Source organism: Drosophila serrata, unplaced genomic scaffold (assembly GCF_035046125.1).
Source record: "Drosophila serrata isolate PLE 108 unplaced genomic scaffold, ASM3504612v1 contig_89, whole genome shotgun sequence".
Lineage (NCBI taxonomy): Eukaryota > Metazoa > Arthropoda > Insecta > Diptera > Drosophilidae > Drosophila > Drosophila serrata.
In genome coordinates this window covers 1-22,030 of record NW_028256987.1, presented here as the reverse complement: position 1 = coordinate 22,030, position 22,030 = coordinate 1, and the positions used below count along the sequence as shown (strand labels likewise).

At 35.2% G+C, this 22,030-nt stretch overlaps 2 protein-coding genes across 42 annotated transcripts in view; one reads left to right on the top strand and one right to left on the bottom strand.

The window, feature by feature from the left end:
* LOC147644808 (nipped-B protein-like) overlaps positions 1–7,001 on the top strand; it is a 32,527-nt gene extending 25,526 nt beyond the window's left edge. For all 41 annotated transcript variants that reach the window (XM_086840405.1, XM_086840377.1, XM_086840316.1 and 38 more), the window contains one exon: positions 6,114–7,001. In XM_086840405.1, coding sequence (XP_086696531.1) covers positions 6,114–6,581 — 468 coding nt within the window. In that variant the 3' untranslated portion in view covers positions 6,582–7,001. The remainder of the gene's footprint in view (positions 1–6,113) is intronic.
* Positions 7,002–13,799: 6,798 nt separating this feature from the next.
* LOC147644807 (uncharacterized) lies at positions 13,800–14,368 on the bottom strand. The gene is made up of 2 exons (XM_086840533.1): positions 14,245–14,368; positions 13,800–14,149 (listed from the first exon to the last, which is right to left on the bottom strand). The coding sequence occupies exons 1-2, from the start codon at positions 14,366–14,368 to the stop codon at positions 13,800–13,802; spliced, it is 474 nt and encodes a 157-aa protein (XP_086696659.1).
* Between the last annotated feature and the right edge of the window lie 7,662 nt (positions 14,369–22,030).

The following is a 22,030-nucleotide window of genomic DNA, read 5'->3' as shown; positions in this document are numbered from 1 at the left end:
CGGTTTGACTGCTACGTTGGAAGCGTCTAATAACAAATTAAGTAAGTTCCAAGAGTAGTGTTTCAAGAAGATTGTTTTATTAAATGTATTGGGTTTACGCTTAGTGTTAACAAAGTTATAATACTGTTTTGGGTTCTGCAAAAACTGAACACTACAAAGAGTCAAATAATCTTAATAACACTGACCAACAAGCACGGTCAAATTCGACCGAGCGCGTAAAAAACTAGATAGAACCAAGGCGGTTTATTAAAGACCAACGGATAGGTTACCGGAACACTTAACGAAAATAAAAAAGAGTTCATGGCACTGTAAAAAGTGTCCTCTGCGGTTACCATGTCCGAGCACAACCAATTAAATTCGGATATTTAAGTACTTAGCTTTTGGTAGTCAGCTTTTCGAAAACAGCGGACTTTGTCAGCTTTTCGATAAGGTTTAATCTCTATGATTTCCCTGTATGGATAGTCACTTAGAAAGTTGGATGGTAAGGGTCTTTAGGTTGCGTCAATGGAGGAAGCCTAATGAGGTTTACGCCTTCAGGATCAGATACGAAGCACAGATCAAGTAAGCGGCTTAATGAATTATGGTTAACTTGAGACAAGGATAAATCAAGCAAGCCAAGCCAAATTTAAACTTGGCGTGCAGTATAGGGACAGTCACGCTAACTCTTTACATAGCAACAGCTCTAAATGCAAACTGATGACATTTTCACGAGTCACTCCCCTGTTAACTTACATGCTTTTCGCCTGCGCTTTGAAAAGAATCTCTCTTGTTAATGATCTAGTTGTCCGTCTAGATCCTAAACTTTCGTTCTACGGTCATCTCTATATTAAAAAGAAAGTTGTGTCTGTAACACCACTTAGAACGGCAGAACATATTTGGGTAAAAATTGGTAGGGAGGTAGTTTAGAGACAGGAGACGGACATGAGATACTGTTTATCCCGTTCGACAGAAAGACGGGAAATCCATCGCTGATATAAAGCATTTTCTACAAACCAATATATCAAGCAGTCGTTTCCTAACATTTTAATTGGAAACAACAAAATAAATAAAGTGAAGGCATCTGTCTTTAAGGTGGTGAGTTGATATGTGTTAATTATTTGGATCGTGCATTTGAGGTTATAGTCCTAAAGGACGACGTGCGAACGAACATCATCATAAAGTGTATTTACTGAACTTATGTTAAGCGAAGAAAGACAAAATATAATAAGAGAAAATGCCCTATTGAGACGACGCCTGAGGACACGAAGATCATTGGCATCAATCAATCGATTGGCATTCCAATATGATCCCACTGAGAACTAGAGTGATGATACAAATTTTGATATTGGACCAATGACAGTTATATGCCGATATTGCAATGCGTCAAAGTTCAAAGGAGAAACGGCTGGATTATGCTGCGCAAGTGGAAAAGTTAAGCTGGATTCATTACTTTTCAAATATAAATAAAAAAAAAGTTTTTCATCTTTAATAACCAAACGAAATGTTACATAGAACGAAGCTATCTGGTGGCAAAACGGAGTTCGCCGGATTTCCTAGTATAACATTAAAACTTCAGTACTTGTAGAATTATCCTAAATTTCCTCGTTCTTTTACCTTTTTTCCTTCTCTCTACGTCACACGTCCCCTCGGTCGGTTGGGCGGGAGGTGGGTGTGGGAAATAAAAAACAAGTTTTAATTGATATCTTCTTCCTGTTTCTGAAACAATTAGTACATCATAAATACTAGGTGAGGTGAAAAGTAACCTCCTTGACCGCCAGAATGCGCTACTACTGCAAAGAAGGTTATGGTTCCTTACGGTGCGTTTAGGCAAGCATACCAAATTTCAGTACATAACGATTTCGTTCTCTCATATAACATTATTTTTTAAGAGGCAAAACGGCGAAGGAAACAAAAGAAAAATTGGACAAATATTATGGGACAAATGCAGATTACAAACGTCAGATAACACCGTGATATATTGGTTTCGAGAGTTTCGTGGTGGCCGCAACTCCACTACCGATGAAGCCCGCAGCGGCAGGCCTTCCGATGCGGTTACAGAGGACAATGTCAAAAAAAAACACATGAAATGGTACCTCGAAAAAGGAAAAACCATCAACAACGAGTATTACTGTACATTATTGGAGCGATTGAAGGCCGAAATCGCTGCAAAACGACCTCACATGAAGCGAACAAAAAATTTGTTTTTGCAAGACAATGCACCGGCGCACAAGAGCGTTGCAACCACGGCTAAAATAAGTAACTAAGGGCACCAATTGCTTCGGCATCCTCCTTATTCACCCGATTTGACTCCCTCTGACTCTTATCTCTTCCCGAACCTGAAAAAAGGCTCATTAATAAAAAATTCAGCTCACGCGAGGAAGACATCAACGCCGCGGAGGAGTATTTTGCAGTCCTTACGAAAAATTGCTTTTCAGATGGGATCAAGAAGTTGGAAAATCGCTGGAATAAGGGTAAAGAGCTAAAAGGGGACTACATTGAATAAAATAAAAAAACATTTGAAAAAAAAAATGTTTATTTTTATTCCCAGGGAGGTTACTTTTCACTCCATCTAGTATACAAAATTACAAACAAATGAGCAAGATTGCCCAGGGCCTTCAATATAGCTCTGTGAAACAATAAAATTACGTTTTGTAATGCCCATCAGGTGTAACAAAAGATGTATATTCAACTGATTGAGAGTGCATTGGAATTATATCTTCTAGTCATGTCAACGGAAGTCAATTAAAAATCCATTTCAAATATTTTTTATCTAAAAGCGTAGTTGATAATCTGAACTCGTTGAAGTTCGCTTAAGTTGTAAAATACTGTCGATGCACGTAGCTGCGCTTCGCAAACGAACACGTGTTCACAACTTCAGTTCTATTTTTAGAAAGTTTCGCTATATTTTGGTTTGCCAAGAAAAAGATGGATCATTTTAGAGGCGATTTGTTTACTTTTTCTACATTTTATGATTTTTTTTTGCCTATGCACGCAACCATTGTGCAGCGACTCAACGCTGTAACGCGCTACAACTCTGCTTGGAAATTGTTAGAATGACTTCAAATTTCATTGGAGTCCACTCCAAAAGCAATAGCATACTGCCCTGCAGTACCATTCCTCTCGGATTCAGGTCGGATTGTTGAGGACTAATTCCTGAATCATACCGAAATTTTCATACAACCCATCCATATCTGTTAATTGTTAATACGTGTCAATACAGCATACTATAAAATAAATAAACATCCATTATATAAAATATAAATAACATAAAAATATTTATAAATATTCCAACTAATTCTAAAAAGAGTATTCCGATGTCGAAACGATATACTTTTAGTTTTTGAAACACATTTTTTCCCTTCCATCATTTCCATTTTTGTCTTATTTGCCAAAAGTCAGTCATTTAAAGTCAGAAATTCAGCAGTAACCGAACACATGTAGAATTTTCATTGCCTACTTTGTTTCGGATTTCTCTAAGCGAAACCCATGAGATTTGTTTTTGTTTTTCGAACATGATATATATATAAGTTAAAGATTATTAGTTATTTTTTTTATTAAAAAATAATCTTTATTATTTTGAGTTGGATTAAGAACTAAATTTTCACCGTCTCTGCCGCCGTTATTACTTCCGCTGATGTTCTTTGTTTTTCCGCTGACGTTCTTTGTTCTCATTAGCCGGTTATGACGATTTGTAACTATTGGCCGCTTCCAATTACCATTGGTCAATGCATTGATTTCCACATTGGCAGATGCCCTAGATATGGTAAGCCACGTGCGCTGAGCTTGCATCTTTTGGGTAGCGATTGTGGGAATACAAATCCGGAAGTTTGAGTTGGTAGTAAATTGAACTTCTGGTTTCTTCACCCGGTTGCGCCATATGTACTGAGCTTGCATCTTCTTTGTCAACGATTTTAGAAACTAGCTTGTTAACTTATATATTACATATATCAAATTATCTAGGGGAATATTAAGAACTGGAAAAGTTATTATTATTATTATTTATCAGCTAGATAATATAATCGTCCGTTTGGGGCCGTTCCGACTTACGGAGGTGGTTAAAAGTATTTACACAAATTCACAATTATTTACACATCCCAACTTCCTTTAGTTGTTATTCCTGTTATTGTGGACCAATTTCCCCGACATTTTTTTATCGCGTAGATTGATCTATACAGAAGCAAGCCGAAGAGAAATGCGAATGATAACAGTACATTGGACATTCTCTCGCAGGAAGAAGTGTGAAGGTTTGGAGCAGGTGAAGCAACATTCAACTAAATTGTAATATTCTGAATCAAAAATACTAAGTAGGGCTTACACTAAAATGTGTAAAATATTCTAAAAATAACTATATTCTGATTTATGTTTAAGTATAAAATCGTAAGTAAGTATATTCGCATAGATGGGAAGTCCTAAACAAGTGACGAGGATTGTTTGTCTTTCAAAACTTCCGAAAGACATAAAAGTAATAGCATTAACTTCAAATATCCTTATGAATTAAATTTAAAAGAGGCTAAGGACTACTTTTAAGATAATATGAGAACACAACTAAATTGTTAGACAATAAATATCTTTTATATTAATTTGTTGTAGTTTTAAGTCAAATAAAAAAAAGTGAATTTATAAATTCATAGTGACTAGCATGCTTATTAATAGGTATTAACTTGCAGCGTTAGGAAGGAAATGCACTATGGGCCAGGAAGTTCATATTTTTGCCACAATTCTGTAACTTCTAAAATAAATTTTTTAGAGACGTGAAATTTGGCATGCACATTCTGAAAACATTGAATTTTATGTGTTCAAAAATAAGTAACAGAAAATATTTTTCTTTTATAAAGATAATAATAATATAAAGATAATAATAATATAAAGATAATAATAATATAAAGATAATAATATAATTATAATAATAAAATAAGAAAAATCATGTTTGTAAATGTATGCCACAAATTTTTAAAATTGTATTTTTGCTTGTCAATGCTTGTAATATCTTATTTCTTGACTGCCTTTAGGCAGTATTATAAAGACTTTTTATATATATATATATAATATATAATATATAATATATAATATATAATATATAATATATAATATATAATATATAATATATAATATATAATATATAATATATAATATATAATATATAATATATAATATATAATATATAATATATAATATATAATATATAATATATAATATATAATATATAATATATAATATATAATATAATAATATATAATATATAATATATAATATATAATATATAATATATAATATATAATATATAATATATAATATATAATATATAATATATAATATATAATATATAATATATAATATATAATATATAATATATAATATATAATATATAATATATAATATATAATATATAATATATAATATATAATATATAATATATAATATATAATATATAATATATAATATATAATATATAATATATAATTTGGGACAACATATACGTACGTCGAGGTACCCTAAGTTTGAAATCACAACTTGTAAAAAATGGGGAAAAAACTGTGTTCTTTTTAAAATTGTTTGTAAAGTAATATATAAAAAGCAAATAAATTATCATATAGCTGCCATAGAAACGATCGAAACATTAAAAATAAAAATTATAACTTTATCCGTTTTCAAAATATTTTCATCAAATTCGAGTTGGCATTTAATATTATTATAGAACTTTATTTTAAATTTATGAAAATTTAACGACTTTATCATATATGTGCCAGAGAAACTATCGTTAAATGTAGAGGAAAATGCCAAACCGTGAATGTAAAACTGAAACTGTAAAACTGTAAAAATATCATTGTTGGCATTACTCGATGTTTTTTAATTTACACATATATAAATTATGTTGTATTATAATATTGATAAAATTTCAATCTTTAAGGGTATAAAAACTTCGGCGTGCCGAACATAGCTTCCTTTCTTGTTAGATATGACAAGTCCCTGAAAAGGGAGCACGAAGCGAAGCGAACCGAGAAAACGGAAAGATATAAGTATGAAAGCGATTTGACTTATAAATTTGCGAATATTTAAAACATGTGGTTAATACAACCCATAGAATAACGTATTATTAATCACTTTCAGTAAAACATGTTGTTTTTTTCTTGCAGGAAGACGAAGAGGAAATTGTAGACGATGAAGTCATAGAAAAAATATTAAACGCTATGGATGCGTGCTTACTTATATGTAATATATATTCAACAGTGACGGATCTTAAGTTCTTACAGGAGGATAATATTTCACATATTATAAAATTTGCACAATTTCAATTACGAGAGACAATATTTCCTCTCCACGATCCTGTTTATACAGTAAAAAGTTTAAAAAAAAGCCATCCACGTAAAAAATTAAAGTCGAACCAAGCTCAGAGTAGGAGTCTGCAACTCTTTTACTCAAAGACCGTCGAGCTTTTAAAAGTTTTTGTAACACTATTTGATAAGTGTATTTTTGTTGATACAATAGTCTTGCCATTATCCTCACTAGCTATTGAACCTTTTTTTGTCGACAATATAGAAACAGTGCAATTCGTTTGTTTGGAACTTGTAACCACAGTAAGTAGTTGCTCTATAATTCTATAATTTTGTATATAAATAAAATATATAAAAATATATTATATATACATAAAAAAAATATACATCATTATAATAATTACTAATATATGAAAAAACAGGACAGGAATTTAACTTCGGCACGCCGAAGTTTGTATACCCTTGCAGATAGAATTCGATTATTAAAAATTAATACAATATAAATTATATATATTTCTCTTTAAAAAAATTTAAAAATTCCTTATTTTATTACTGTCACTTATATTTATGAAATGGGTAATTCTTCTAATTCTCTGATGCGACAATCGTTCGCATTAAAACTAAAAAAACATGTGCCAAGACTTTATTTTAATTTTACAAAATTTGAAACTTATAGGTCTTGGTTTGATTTTGATTTTGGGCACTTGTTCGTGCATTCGCACGAGTAAAAAAAGTCACATTTGCAAAAAAAAAAAAACAAAAAAAAGAAAGCGTATACAAATTAAAACTGTACGAATATTGTCGCATATGTCCTTTTGCATTTTATAATGACTCTGCGTTTTCTGTGTGATCTTAGAATTCAAGTCTTTATTTTTTTTTGTAAAAAAAAAAAAACAAAAATTGCGCTTACGCGTGTTTGCAATCCATTATTACGAAATTTATGTTAGAAAATGAAAATCTGACCACACGTTTTAAAGAACTTTTAATCTTCTGACCGCGCTGGACCTTTCAGCCCTTCTTTATAGTTGTACAGTTAAAGTTTTACATTCATAGTTTCCATTTTCATCTATATCTAACGATCATTTGTATGGCATCTATATGATATAGTAGTCCGATTTTCATAAAATTAAATACAATATTTTAGAATATAAAGACGCTATATCTCAATTTGATGATTTGGTTAAAATGTAAAGGAACATAGATATGGCATACGTTGTAAAAAAAAGTTGCGCAATACCCCAATAAACGTAAATGTTCCTCGAAATTCGGTAGCCATTATCAATAAGTCCCATGAATATTATCCTTTTTTAATAAAATGTTAAAATACTACGGCTTCGGGGATTTTTTTTTACCCTTGCAGTCACTTCCGACCATATAATGTATGTACATATATTCTTGATCAGCTTCAAGAGCCGAGTCAATCTAGCCATGTCCGTCTGCCCGTTTCTACGCAAACTAGTCTCTCAGTTTTGAAGCTATCTCAATAAAACTTTGCAGTTAGTCTTGCAGTATGTCGGAATAGGCCGGATCAGACGACCTAATTATATAGCTGTCGGAAAATTTGTAGAAAATGAATTCCATGTCTCAACCGATTTTTGTGAAATTTAAGATATAGTCAATTAATATTGTGTTTTAAATTTGTTTTAAATTTAATGAAAATCGGTCTACTATATGATATAGCTGCCATAGGAACAATGAAACCAAGAACACAATAATAAATTATAACTTTTTCAGTTTTTAACATATTTTCATAAAATTGGGGAATACACTCGTGTTCATAATTATACGACACCTATAAAGTTTTTGTTTCAGCGGTCTTAGGAGAATGGAAACACAAAGTAGATCAAAATAAAGTATGCCGAATAATAGCACAAGGAGTTGTGCACAAAATGCGCTATTCTTATCCTTGCTTGCATCACTCGTTTTCAAGTAACGGTAAAAAAAAGCACACACGCCCTGATTTAGGCTACCCTGAATTTGTTTCAAAATGATACGACACATTTCAAATATTGCGGCTAAAGAGGAAGGTTTAGGGTTTATTGGTTTTTTATAATTTTGTTAAATATTTTATTCATTTTTTAATAAAATGCCGCATGGTAGCTTTTTAAGCGAAGAATTGAAGGGAAAAATTAAGGCGTATAACGAGTCTAGCCTTAATGTTAGCCAAATATCCCGGCTGAAGGGTCGAACACGCTGTGTTATTACCAACTTTTTAAAAAATGTGGATGGGTACGGTGTCAGGCGTAGCTCTGGAAGAAAGCTGAAGCTATCTGATCGCGACAAACATCGAGTACTTAACAATGCAAGCAATTCTTTTTCATCGTGTGCATCACTTGCTGCGTGTTGCAGTCGTCCTGTATCCCGTAGGACTATCTGACGAACATTACTAAGCTCCGAAAATATTGTAAGAGTAGTTTTGAAAAAAAAACTCCGATATTAAAACCGCAGCACAAAAGAGCACGACTTCAGTTTGCCGAAAACAATTTGGAAACAAACTGTGTCTCGGTATGGATTTTAACTTAATTTTGGTTATACAAGTTTTTATCAATATTTCACATTTAGATAATTTTTTCTAATGAGAAAAAATTTAATAAATTTGAGACGGTTGAAACCTCAAAAAAGAAATTTTAAGACAATGGTCTCTCTTGGACCGAAATATCTTAAAAATCTTAATTAATTCAAAGCTTAAATGAATTTTTGAAGTGGGAAAGTTACAAGGCGCATTTATAAACTATTAATATTTAATAAATATTATTTATTTATAAACAATTAAACCAATAAAATATTAACTGTAAACAAAAATATTGAAATGTGTCGTATCATTTTGAAACACTTGCAGCGTAGCCTAAATCAAGGCGCATGTCCTTTTTTACCTTTACTTGAAAACGAGTGATGCAAACAAGGATAAGAATAGCGCATTTTGTGCACAACTCTTTGTGCTATTATTCTGCATAATTTATTTTGATCTACTGTGTGTTTCCATTCTTCAACGACCGCTGAAACAAAAACTTTATAGGTGTCGTATAATTATGAACAGAAGTGTAGGCATTTAATAATATTCTAAAATTTTGGTTTTAATTTGATGAAAATCGGACTACTTTATCATGTAGCTGCTATACAAACGATCTTTAGATATAGGAAAAATGAAAAACTATGAATGTAAAACTATAACTGTACAACTGAAAATATAATATGTACAGGTGAATTTCACGAAAGTTAGCATTACACGATGTTTTTATCATACATATTTATAATTAATGCTGTATTTATTATTGATAAAATTGCAATCTGCAAGGGTATACAAACTTCGGCTACACTACACTAGAAAGGCATTTTTATCTTAAACCGAAAAAAAAATTGTTTTAACTAAGTATATGAATATAACTACAGTGCCTCTCAACTGAATATGCTTGAATTTTTTTTAGGTTTAAAACGTTGTATCTCTGTAATAATCACTCCGATTTAATTGAAATCAATTTTGTTGAAGAAACCTGTCTTTAGTGAAATAACAAAGTTTCTGTTCTGTTAGTTTTATGTTTATATTGTTTGAATTATTTTTTCAAAAATGAAAAAATAAATCTCAATTTTTTAGCGCACCTGAATAGGATTGACCAAAAAAACTATTACATTTTTTAGTGTTTAATATTAATGCCAAGGTACTGGGTAACTTAAGTAATAAAAGAGACTGCTTTAGCATTATTTAATATTTTGTAAACCCACCCGTGTTTTTAATTAATTCAAACATACGGCTTGGTAAAAGAGCATAATATTTTTCATTTCCAGTTAGCGAAGTTGTTGACAAGGCCTTTTTAATTGCTTGAACTACGCCCTAAAAGTCACTTAATTATCTTCCTTCTTCGTATACTCTCCTGGAAAAAAGTGACCAAATGTTCTCCATAATGTTAATGTCAGGGGAGTAAGGCGGCCACTCATGCTATTTAACATTTTGGTCTTTAATCCACGGCTTTACAATCCGACCTGTATGGATCGGAGCGTTGTCATATTGGTATGACCATACATCTCAGAAAACTGGGGAGAGGCATTTTCGAGCACACATTTTAGTACACATTTGCGTTCATCTTCGAGGTGACAAACTGGAGCTTACATGATCTATAGAAAGATATGGCCCTTCACACCATTACTCCACCTGCACAGGTTTGGAATTTGTAATTTATCTATCCGGTCCATCAAGGTTGAACTTCTTTTAGTCGGAAAAGACCACCGTTTTCCACTCCCTATTCCATGACATTTGTCTTGGGCAAATCGTAGGCGTGCTTCCTTACGAGCATCATTGAGGGTTGATTTTTTGGTTATTTTTTTTTTCTTTAAGTGTTTGGCTCTTCAAATAATTCGTTTTACCGTGATCACACTTGCATTAAGGGGGTAGACCACCCTGACATTTTTTAAAAACCAAATTTTTTTTTACTTAATGTTGATGTCGATATTCTTACGCTCATTTTAAGACATCGAGCTTAAAAATATCTCATTACATGTGGATTCTACAGCCATTAGAAGTACTTAAGGAATACCTTAGAGTACTTTCTTTATCTTCTTTTGCGTTTTTCTCAAAAGTACGTTTTTTAAAACGGTGTATATGATTTCTCAAAAACCGCTTGACCGATTCTCTTCAAATTTTTTACACAGCTTCTCTATAACGCCCTTTATGGCATGACGTATGATATAATATGATATGATTTCTTATTTTAAAGCTATAAATTTTTAAAACAAAAATATTGTAAAAAAAAAATGTTTTTTTTTCAAAGTGCTCCCATTTGCTCAAACAATTTTTTCCAAAAACGGCTACGTCATGCTATAGCCATACTTATATAGTTTATAAAAAATTTTTGTTTTTGAATTTCGGATAAAAAATGTGGTGTGCAGCATGTACACCATCCGACCATTCCCTAAAAAAATTCGTTTTTTGACTGGCTATATCTCCGGCGTTCGTAAATTTTTTTTTCTTTCAATAAGTATTTTTATACCCTTGCAGGGTATTATAATTTCAGTCAGAAGTTTGCAACGCAGTGAAGGAGGCACCTCCGACTATATAAAGTATATATATTCTTGATCAGGACCAACAGCCGAGTCGATCTAGCCATGTCCGTCTGTCCGTCTGTCCGTCTGTCCTTCTGTCCGTCTGTCCGTCTGTCCGTTTCTACACGAACTAGTCTCTCAGTTTTGAAGCTATCTAAATGAAACTTTGTAGTTAGCCTTCTATATACTCTCACTCGTATATATGTCGGAACGGGCCGAATCGGACTACTATATCATATAGCTCCCATAGGAACGATCGAGAAATTGATACAATTAAATGTATAACTTTTTCAGTTTTCAGCTGATTTTCATCAAATTTGAGGTATAGCCATTTTATATAAGTCTTAAATTTTGTGTCAAATTTCATGAAAATCGGACGACTGTATCATATATGTGCCATACAAACGATCGTTTAATGTGGAGGAAAAATGCAAATCAGTGAATGTAAAATTGCAAATATAATATGTATAGGTGAATAAAATGAAAGCAGGTATTACTTCATTGTTTTTTAACACAAATATATATAATTTATATTGTATGGATTCCTATTCATAGAAGTTCTGTCTGCAAGGGTATATAAACTTCGGCGTTCCGAAGTTAGCTTCCTTTCTTGTTTAGTTTAACATATGTAGGTAACCTACCTACCTTAACATATGTACTTTGATGTACTAATAAATAAAAAGGTGTATTCCTAATAACTTGATAAAAATAAGTCAAATTTTCATGCGTTAACCCCCCATTCTTCCCTAATTTTACGAGCAGAAAGGTGGGAATTTGAGGCAGTGGTTGAATATTTTTTTCCTCCATTCATATTTATCCCATAGTCTTCTACATTACAAACAAAAATTACTTACAGCGTTTTGACTTCGACCGATTTTTTTTTTAGCTATTTTATGGTCTTTTAAGCCAGATTCAATATAGCCTTTTGACATTTTTATCCCCTTGGAGGGTATTATAATTTCAGTCAGAAGTTTGCAACCATATAAAGTATATATATTCTTTATTAGCATCAACAGCCGAGTGGATCTGGCCATGTCCGTCTGCCCGTTTCTACGCAAACTAGTCTCTCAGTTTTGAAGCTATCTGAATGAAACTTTGTAGATGGTCTTATATAATCTCACTCGTATGTATGTCGGAACGGACCGGATCGGACGACTTTATCATATAGCTGCCATAGGAATTATCGGAACATTTTTACAAAAAAAAATCATAACATTTTAAGTTTTCAACAGAATTTGATCAAATTTGAGATAAAGCCATTTATAAATTTCTAAAATTTTGTGAAAAATTGTATGAAAATCGGACTACTATATCATTTAGCTCCCAAAGGAACGATCGAGAAATTAATACAATTAAATATTATAACTTTTTCAGTTTTCAACAGATTTTTATGAAATTTAAGATATAACCATTTTATATTATTCTAGAATTTTGTTTTTTTATGAATTTTATGAAATTTATGAAACGATCGAAAGATATGGAGGGAAAATGAAAAACTGTGAATGTAAAAGTGTAATTTTAATATGTATAGGTGAATAAAATGAAAGCAGGCATTACTGCTTTGTTTTTTAACACACATATGTATATATATATATAATTTATATTGTATTGATTCCTAGTCATCGAAGTTCTAGCAGCAAGTGTATATAAAATGTATAATGTAGGTAGGTTGCTGTGGTGAGGCCCAATACTAGAGCCTCCAATAAGAGCTAAGCTTCTTTTTGCTCCTTTCCCTCTGTTTGTTATTGGTGGTTCTGATCTCTATCCTGATCCTGATCTATTGCCGTTACTTTCAGCTTTCCTATGCTTCCCAGTGACTCCATGTGTTAGGCACCAACGTGTTGAAGGCTGGTCTGATTTAGCGCCGGGCAGAAGCAGAGTAGATGTTCCGGTGTCTCTTGCTCTGTAGTTTGCTTGCAGCTACTACAGATTGTATAATGTGGCAGTCCGTACTTTGGTGTCCCTGTGGTCCCGCCTTAAGGAGAGTTCTTCTGCTTCCCTTATGGTTACTTAGCCTGAAAGAAAGTCTCTGAGTCTGAGAGATTGAATGCCTTTTTAATTCCCCAATTCTCAGCGTAGATCCCAGCCCCTATTCCACGGCTCATCTTGAACCAATCGGTGTAGAGGGACAAGTCGTTCTCTACTGCCACTTTGTCCCTGCTCCAGTCTTCCCTTGTTGAATATGAGGTTGAGAATGCGTTCCCGAAGTTCAACTCCGCAGTATGTAGTCAGTTTATTCGTTTGCCTTTCTTCCGTTGCTTTCAAGAATCTTGCCGTGCCCGGCGCCGTATTCCTTCCAGCAATTGCTTGCCTTCAGTCTCACTGCGCTCTATGCTGCAATGCCCTTTACGAACAGTTCTATCGGCATTATGTTCAGGATAGCATTGAGGGCAGCCACGGGGCATGAGCGCATTGCTCCCATGGCCCATGCACTCGCTGCTCGTTGTATCCATGTCAGCTTCGATCTCTTGTTTGCCTTAGTTAGTGCCGGCCACCATACTAGGGCCCCTTAGGTTAGTATTGGCCGTACCGGACCTTGTGGTCGTTGGCTTCCAGGCAGCGCTGATTGATCAGTAGGAGAAAAGGTTGGCTCACCTTCTTGTCCTGTTCCGCTCTGAGGATGGTCCAGTCTTCTGTATGGACGTCCGGGTTTTGGGCCTGCAGACAGTCGATTACCCTGGCTTGGTCGGTTTGTTCCTTTGGTAACCAGATACGAGCTCTGGGTCTTCTTGGGATCTCTCTGGCGTGGTCTAGCCTAATCTTAAGACCAGCCCATGTGTCGCTAAACTTAGCCACGCATTCGGCCTGGAAACACCTGGAGAACCCATCGTCACATCTAATGACCCGCTGCTCCCTGACCACGTCTGATGAGTTGAAGGAGGGGATGGAACCGGTCGGCATGCTAACCAACCTGGCGACATTTTCGCCATCTTTTGGGTGGTGCCCAACTGAGCCCCACCTGTGTGTTTTGATTGGGGAGTGCTACTTGCTCTCCTCTCAGATTGCGACTCTTCTTCGACGGTCTCCGATACTATATGAGATGCCGTGACCAATCTCGGCTTCAGCATCTCCTTCTCGTTCATCGTTGACTGTTTTCGGAGTTTATCCTCTCCCGGGAGTTCCGAAGCTCGGCTTTTATTGTTCATATTTCATACATAAACGCCCGCTTTGCTCGTCCTGGCAAGTGCAGCGGGCCAGAGGGGGTTTGGGGCATCGAAACATGTCGACTGCAGCTTCGCCCCCCCTTAACCCCTCAGCTGCGAACCTGGAAGTCAGTGGGCACGGGTCGCGTTACCAACCTGACTTGGCTGTTTAAAGACTTGCCTAGGTCTGCCCGACTACAATTGGTCAAACCTCGACTGGGGACCTGCTTCCAGCCGACCTACTTGGAGAGTATAGTCGATGGTGTACACAGTTACGGCAGATGACATCCGTTGATCCTCCTGTGTACCCTATCGGCTGACGACCAAAAAAAAAATGTATAAATTAAAAAAAAAATAATTATAAAAAAAAATCAAAATGTTATAGAGAAGCTGTGTACAAAGTATAAAGATATTGGGTCTAGTAGTTTTTAAAAAAATCAAATACACCGTTAAAAAAAAAAAGAGTTGAGAAAACGCAAAAGATGATAAAACAAGGAGGGAAGCTACTTCTATATATACCCTTGCATATACATAGATGACTAGGAAGCAATATAACATAAGTTATATATATACAACATATTTGTATATATTTATGTTAAATAAGAAAGACAGCTAACAACGGCATGCTGAAGTTTATATACCCTTGCAGAGAGAACTTGACTACTAGGAATTAATACAATATAAATGATATATATTTATGTTAAAAAACAATGAAGTAATATTTGTATGATAAAGTAGTCCGATTTTCATTTAAGTTTACACAAAAGTGTAAAGTTATATAAAATGGCTATATGTTAAATTTGATAAAATTCTGTTTAAAACTGAAAAGGTTATAATTTTTAATTGTTATAATTTCTCGAACCTTCCTATGGGACCTACACGATATAGTAGTCCGATTTTCATAAAATTTTACGAAAAATTGTAGAATAATATAAAATGGCTATATCTCAAATTTGATAAAATTCTGTTTAAAACTGAAAATGTTATAATTTTTTTTCGTAAAAATTTTCCAAACATTCCTATAGCAGCTATATGATAAAGTCGTTTGATCCGGCCCGTTCCGACATACATACGATTGAGACCATCTACAAAGTTTCATTCAGATAGCTTCAAAACTAAGAGACTAGTTTGCGTAGAAACGGACAGACGGACATGGCTAGATCGACTCGGCTGTTGATGCTGATCCTGAATATATATGGGCAATTCTCTAGAAAGGTCCACCGTGGCCAAAAACTTAAAATGGCTTAAAAACGAGTATTTGACATGGTTACATAAAAAATTGGTCAAATTGAAAAAGACTAAGAGAATTTTTCATTTTCTAAAATAAAAAAAGTCATAAAAAATAGCTTGTTTTGTTTTGATGCCAATCTCTTAAACAAAAGGACATATGCTATCACCAATATTCGTACAGTTTTAGTTTGAATTATCGCTTTCCAAAATGTCGCGTGCGACATGCGTGCGACCGATACTAAAATTGAACTAAAAAATAACTACTTAATATTTTAAGCTTGTCTCATTTTATCTATCGCGCTTTCTCATTCTATATTGTAAAATGTACAGTGATAAGACCTTATAATGACTTCTCAAATTGTCTTTTGCAAAAACTTGCAAATAGGCTATATCCGCTGGTGACCTTACCATCGGCTGCTTGCTGTGCATTGGTGTTGCAGCCTGGGCGATGGACTATATGATAAAATATAAAATAAAATATTCTACTACTATATATATACTATAAAATTGGCTTGCGCTTCTGTTGCGTGCCTTGTCGCGATGTGGAAAAGGAGATGATGTCTTTTATGCGGCAAACCAAGGGTAGTTTTAGGAACATATTATTCGCGCTTAATAGCCAATTTAAAAAAAAAACGCAATTGGTGCGCAGCATGTAGGCGGATCCCCGCCACCAGCAACGTGCACTCAGCAGCAGACTCCCTCGGCGCAGTCGACCTCAGCATCAATTTCAAAAATTTAGAGATCGAGCGCTGAAAAAGGTTCGGTACTTGAATGTGTTACAGGAGTATCCGTGATATCCGTTTTGTCCCCTGGGAGGTCTCAAATTAATAATTCACTATTCCAGGGCGTCAGGCCCGAACTACCGGTCGATAATGGCTAAGAATAACTCTTTCTAGGCCAGACCAAACCTCTGCGCCCTTCTTCCTTATTCCCCCTTCCAAAAAAACTAACCAACACCCAATATTTTTGCCTATCAGAATACAAGGGTCTTACCACTAAGCAAGAAATACATAGAGGAGTCAAACAGTACCAAAAAGTACTATCACAAAAACGGCTGAGCGTGGAACCCCAGAGCACCCGAACGATATGTCGGCTTTTTCAAGTTCGAAGCAGTCGTTCGAAACCGAGCACAACAAGAATTCACTTTTCAGTGGCAGATCGGCTCTGTAAGGATGAGCAGGGGTGCGTTTCTTTGCGCTGTGCTCTCGTTTCTGTGTATATGTGTATATGTGTACAAGCGCTCACACGTTTGTATGCGTGTGCAAATTTCTGTTCGCAGAGTCTTTTTCATAGGTTTCGGACGGCCACAGCCAGTGGGCCGAAGCGGCGGCTCACTTGCTTATGACGTCACAGCAATACTTAGCGGCTAGCGCTTGCATTGGGGGACAAATTATTTAAGTTATCTAACTATAATTACCACTTATTTTAATTTAATTTTTTTTGTCTGACAATATTTTCCCAAAAGGCATTTTTGACCGACCAGAAATTATTATTGCATTCCATATTGTATTAAAACATTTTTATTTGTTTCAGTACATTTGCATATTTATAAAATTATAATTAAAAACTAATTGTATAATTAATTAATTTGTAAACTAGAAAATAATAGATTTATGGTAAATTTATAACATTATTTTTCAACTATGAACAGAACGTACTCACATACATACTTATGTATGTATGCAACAATACACCCGAAATCGTCTTCTGTTGAGGTAGGCTCTCAAAGTTGACCAAATGCGTGTTAGGTGCCTGCATGTATGTATGTACATACATATGTGTGTGTGTTCATATGTTGTTGTTGTCTATAAAAGTGAATTGCGTTTGTCACTTTTTGTTTTGTTTTGATTTTCAAGATTCTTTGATTTGTTTTGATTATGCCTATGTCAATATCTATGCATGTATGTATGTATGCATATTTGGGCGCGCTTTTGTTTTAGCGCACTTTTTTGTTGTTGCTTCTGCAAGTGATTTTCTTCTTGCTTTTTTGTTTTGTTTTGATTTCTATTTGTTTTAGAGCTCATAATTGGGCGCGCTTTTGCTACCGCGCTTTTAGTGCATCTTCAGTGGTCGACTAAATTAGATCTCGGGCGTATTTGCGAAAGTTTAAAATTCGTGTGTGGATAATTGGTGAAGTAATATTAATTAAGAACAATGCTTAAAGCAAAGTTATGTGATGGCAGGAAAAGTGGGTTGAAGTGCGCTATAGATTTATGCATGCGAAGCTATAGAGACAGCACAGAACATTTCCCCGTCCGCCCTTTTAAGTTCTAAAAATGAAGTTATGCGTCGCCAGTGGATCTCAAAATGTAAATTGCAAAGCGGCACCAATGTTAATGTTGCACTGATTTGCAATTTGCATTTTGAGTCAAAGTACATTGGCCAAAAATATTTAAAAGCAGGGGCTATACCGACTCTGTGCTTGAGTGATGAGCCAAATTTAAATTTAAATATATTCCAAGAAAAAGAAGACGTGTTTTCGTTTAATGAAGAAAGCGTGACGGAGAATGATATATATATTTTTCAAACTGCCCGTAGGCCCTCGGCAGCAGGAATGATGAGCACTGATATTGTTGAAAGCCCGATAATAGATTGTGAAACCGGCAGCTCCATTTGTGAAATTAATAATAATAATATTGTATATTGCGAGAATTGTTTAAAAAAAGAGCAAAATGAATTATTTTACAGAAATAAATATTGGAAAGTAACAGAAGATTTAAAAAAAGAGAAGCAAAAGGGTAAAGTTTATACCAAAAAGATAAGGCAGCTAAAAATGTTATTGCGAAGCGATAGAGCCATGAAGCTAAAATATCAAAATCGTCGCTAGTGAGATGGGCTCCGGTTCGACACATGGTTCCGGGATTTAATGCAAATTTTTTAAATATTTTAAAAGCGCTTATTTTAAAAATGGACAGTAGGAGTAGAAATGCCGTAATAATTTTTGACGAAATTTCAATTAGAAAAGTGCTGCAATATAATTGCCTTCGAGATGAAGTAGAAGGCTTCGTTGATGATGGCAACGAAAAAAGTAACACATTGTGCAAGCAGATATGCGATTTCATATTGCGGGGATTGTATGACAACTGGAAGTTTGTCTTAAGTTATGTCGCAACCACCAACGGCCTTAAAGGCCTCAGTATAAGAGCAGTGGTATGCGACCAAGGGTCGAACAAATGGGGAGCCTTTACAAATTTCGGGTTGAAGAAAGAAGAGCCTTTTATATCTGTTGACAGCCAGAAAATTTACACAATATATGATATCCCCCACTTGTTTAAATCGCTTCGCAATATTTTGATGAAAAATTCTATTATGACTCCAGATGGCGAAGTCTCATGAAAAATTATTGTTAAGTTGTTTGAAATTGACACAAACAACTCGTCAACTCGGTTATGCCCAAAGCTATCTCGAAAGCATATAAATTATTTAATTGCCGGCTGGCGGATCCTCTGCGGCATGGGTAGAGCCGGTAGGTAATATATCCGTGGGGGGCTGGCAGTATGGTACTGCCGCTGGTTGAATATTGGTGACCACCAAGGTTGGCAGCCACTGGATAGTCGGGTGGTCGCTTCGACTCCTTTGCTTCTACGAAGTATACGGTGGGAGGTACTTATCTCCGTTGTCACGCCCCTTACAGCACGATAACCAAATTCAATAATCAAAATAATGTAACGGCTAAGGCCGGAGTTTTATGATCGAGCTGGTGCTCTTTATTTCAAATCCAAATTAAAACTAAACTTAAGATTGAACAAAAGCTCATGCATAGCCGGATGCCCGTGGCAGACCGCTGACCTTGCACATTTTGCAGAAGTCATACTATCGCTGTCAGCCAATGAAAAGGAGCCACGGCTCGGAATGGCACAATGTGCTGGCTCAGCTCTAGGGCCAATAAGGCGGACCCAATTTTAGGGTGGACCATGCATGAGGGAGAAGTGTAATGATAATAATAATAATAATAATAAAAAGTGATTAATACTAGAGAATGATAAACATGATAAATGATTAATATTAACAAAGGAAATAAGAACTGGCCTGTTCAGCCTAAGCTGGGAGTTGGTTGTTAACTTATAGACCCAAACTCCTTTGAAAAAATGAAGGTCAAATATGCTACGCAGGTATTTAGGCAAACAGTCGCGTCTGCCTTAAAGACGCTTATTGAAAATGACGCATTTAATGACTGCGAAGAACTTGCACTTGCAACCGTAAAATTTATTGAAAAAATTAATAGGCTCTTCGATTGCTTGAACAGCAATAATATATATAATAAAAATCCGTTCAAGGCCGCCATGCAGAAAAATAGTGATACAGAAAAATACATAATTGAAATGAAACACTATTTGAAACAATGTAAATACGCCAACAAAGTGTATTGTATAGACGGATTAATTCTTTCCATTAATTCAGTTTTGATGCTTGCGCAAGATGTCTGGAGTGAAGGCAATGAATATTTTCTGATATTGTCCCGTCTTAATCAGGATGCTCTGGAGCACTTATTTTATTTATCCAATGCTATTTGAGTTTAATGCCATAATTTCCAAGATGTTGGCAATGAAGGTAATCTCTTCTAAAAGAACCACTGGAAACTGCGAGCCAGATGACGATGAAATGATCATTAATGCAGTTGAAAACGTAAATGAGGAACAGGCCGCCGATCTAAATGACCAAGAACAGGTGTATTATAAAGATATAGATATTTGTTTTGAAGCGCAATCGGACGAAATAGAAATTATTGACAATAACGAAACCGCCACCCTTGCCATGAGCGTAGCAAGTGAAAACGCATTAAGGTATTTTACAGGATTTGTGCTATTCAAATCACAACTGAAATTTAATTGCGATACCTGCAAGATGCTCACAAAAGATGAATTAGTAAATATTGAGCAATCCAAACTATTTTTATTTAACAAAAATTACAAAAATACAAACAATAATTTGAAACTAAAAGCCCCACAGGACGATTTTTTTGAACTTATTAACCGGCATTATAATATATTTCACACATTTTTTGAAGGGTTTCCTCATTCTAGAAATATAAAAGAAGCCTTAACAATTAAATGTATTGCACAGGCGGAAACCGAAGAAAAATACTCAGAATGGTATTCGAAGGATAATGATTGTTATGAACACAGAAAGCACATTTTGAATTATTTTCTGCTCACCCTGCTTAGGAAAAATAGTGTATGGCTCTTAGAAAAATTATGTGGGAGAGTTTTTAAAACTACGTTTAATTATCTCAAGTCGACTCGGAGGTCATCTTTTGATGGCCCCATTGTTATTACAATGGCCTCCTCGTGGTGTTCCCTGGGTACCGATTATATGTATGTACGCAATGTATTTTATAATCGGCAGCAAATTCGAGCGGCGAAATAGTTTAAAATATATATATGTATGTAAATTATCATTACAAAATCAAAAGAATTCAATATATTCGAAATTAACAACATATGAACACATATGTAAATTAATATTGTGTTGGGCGGTAATGAGTCGTCGTCGACAATTCCAATTTCGCCACGGATCGTTCCTGGAGATGTAAGGTCGGGGCGAGAGGCCCTTTGATGTCTTCTAGCCGGCTGGCCGTAGAATATTTAGTTAGGATGATTATGTTGGAGGGATGACTGTCCCTCTTTATCTGCTGGCCTAGGGACTCAGTCAGATTTGTAATAATAAATGCTTTACGACGGATCGTCGGAGTTACAGTAAGAGAGCGATGGCTCTTTATTTCATAAGTGTCAAAACAGAACTGAACTTAAAGCTAACATAAAAAGGGACTCATAGCGGCCACTCCAATGGGTAGTGTTTGCCGGCTATGCACGGGCTTCCGGCCAGACGCTGTGTCAGCAATTTGGCCTGAGCGAGCTTTCGGACGATCGGTCATTGCCGTCGCCCGGTTAACTTAGTTAACTACTCCCCCCTCAGGATTAAGGCCGCCCTCGGCCGACCCTATTTGGGCGATCATATCTGCTATCTGGACCGTAGTTCTCCTGGCCTGGATGACTCGCCGATAGGTGAACCCGACGCAGATCAACGCGCAGCATATTGCTCCTGCCACCAGTACTATCTGATGTGAATGATAGTCGTTGATATTCTCCCCGACGCTTTTGATGTGTTCCAGGTTACGCTCACTCAAGCGGTGAAGGTATGGAAGACTGAGGATGTTGTGCTCCATAGTAATATTCAGGGAGGGCGTGCTGGCTATTCCTGGGACCCTTTTCTGGGCCCTGTCATTGTTGACGTATCGGGTTTCATTAATCATGGCACTCTCAGTAAAAGTAATGAGATGCGTGCCTCGTATATGAATGTAAGTGCCATTATCCACACTCACACGTGCCGGACGATCGTTTACAATTATGATGCCTTCATCTACGTGAGTAA

Bases quoted from the DNA above. Each gene is read 5' to 3' on its own strand.
- LOC147644807 (XM_086840533.1), bottom strand. From the start codon at position 14,368: ATGAACGAGAAGGAGATGCTGAAGCCGAGATTGGTCACGGCATCTCAT. The intron at 14,150-14,244 runs GTGGGGCTCAGT...TCAACTCATCAG, and splicing joins TCCCCAATCAAAACACACAG to ACGTGGTCAGGGAGCAGCGG.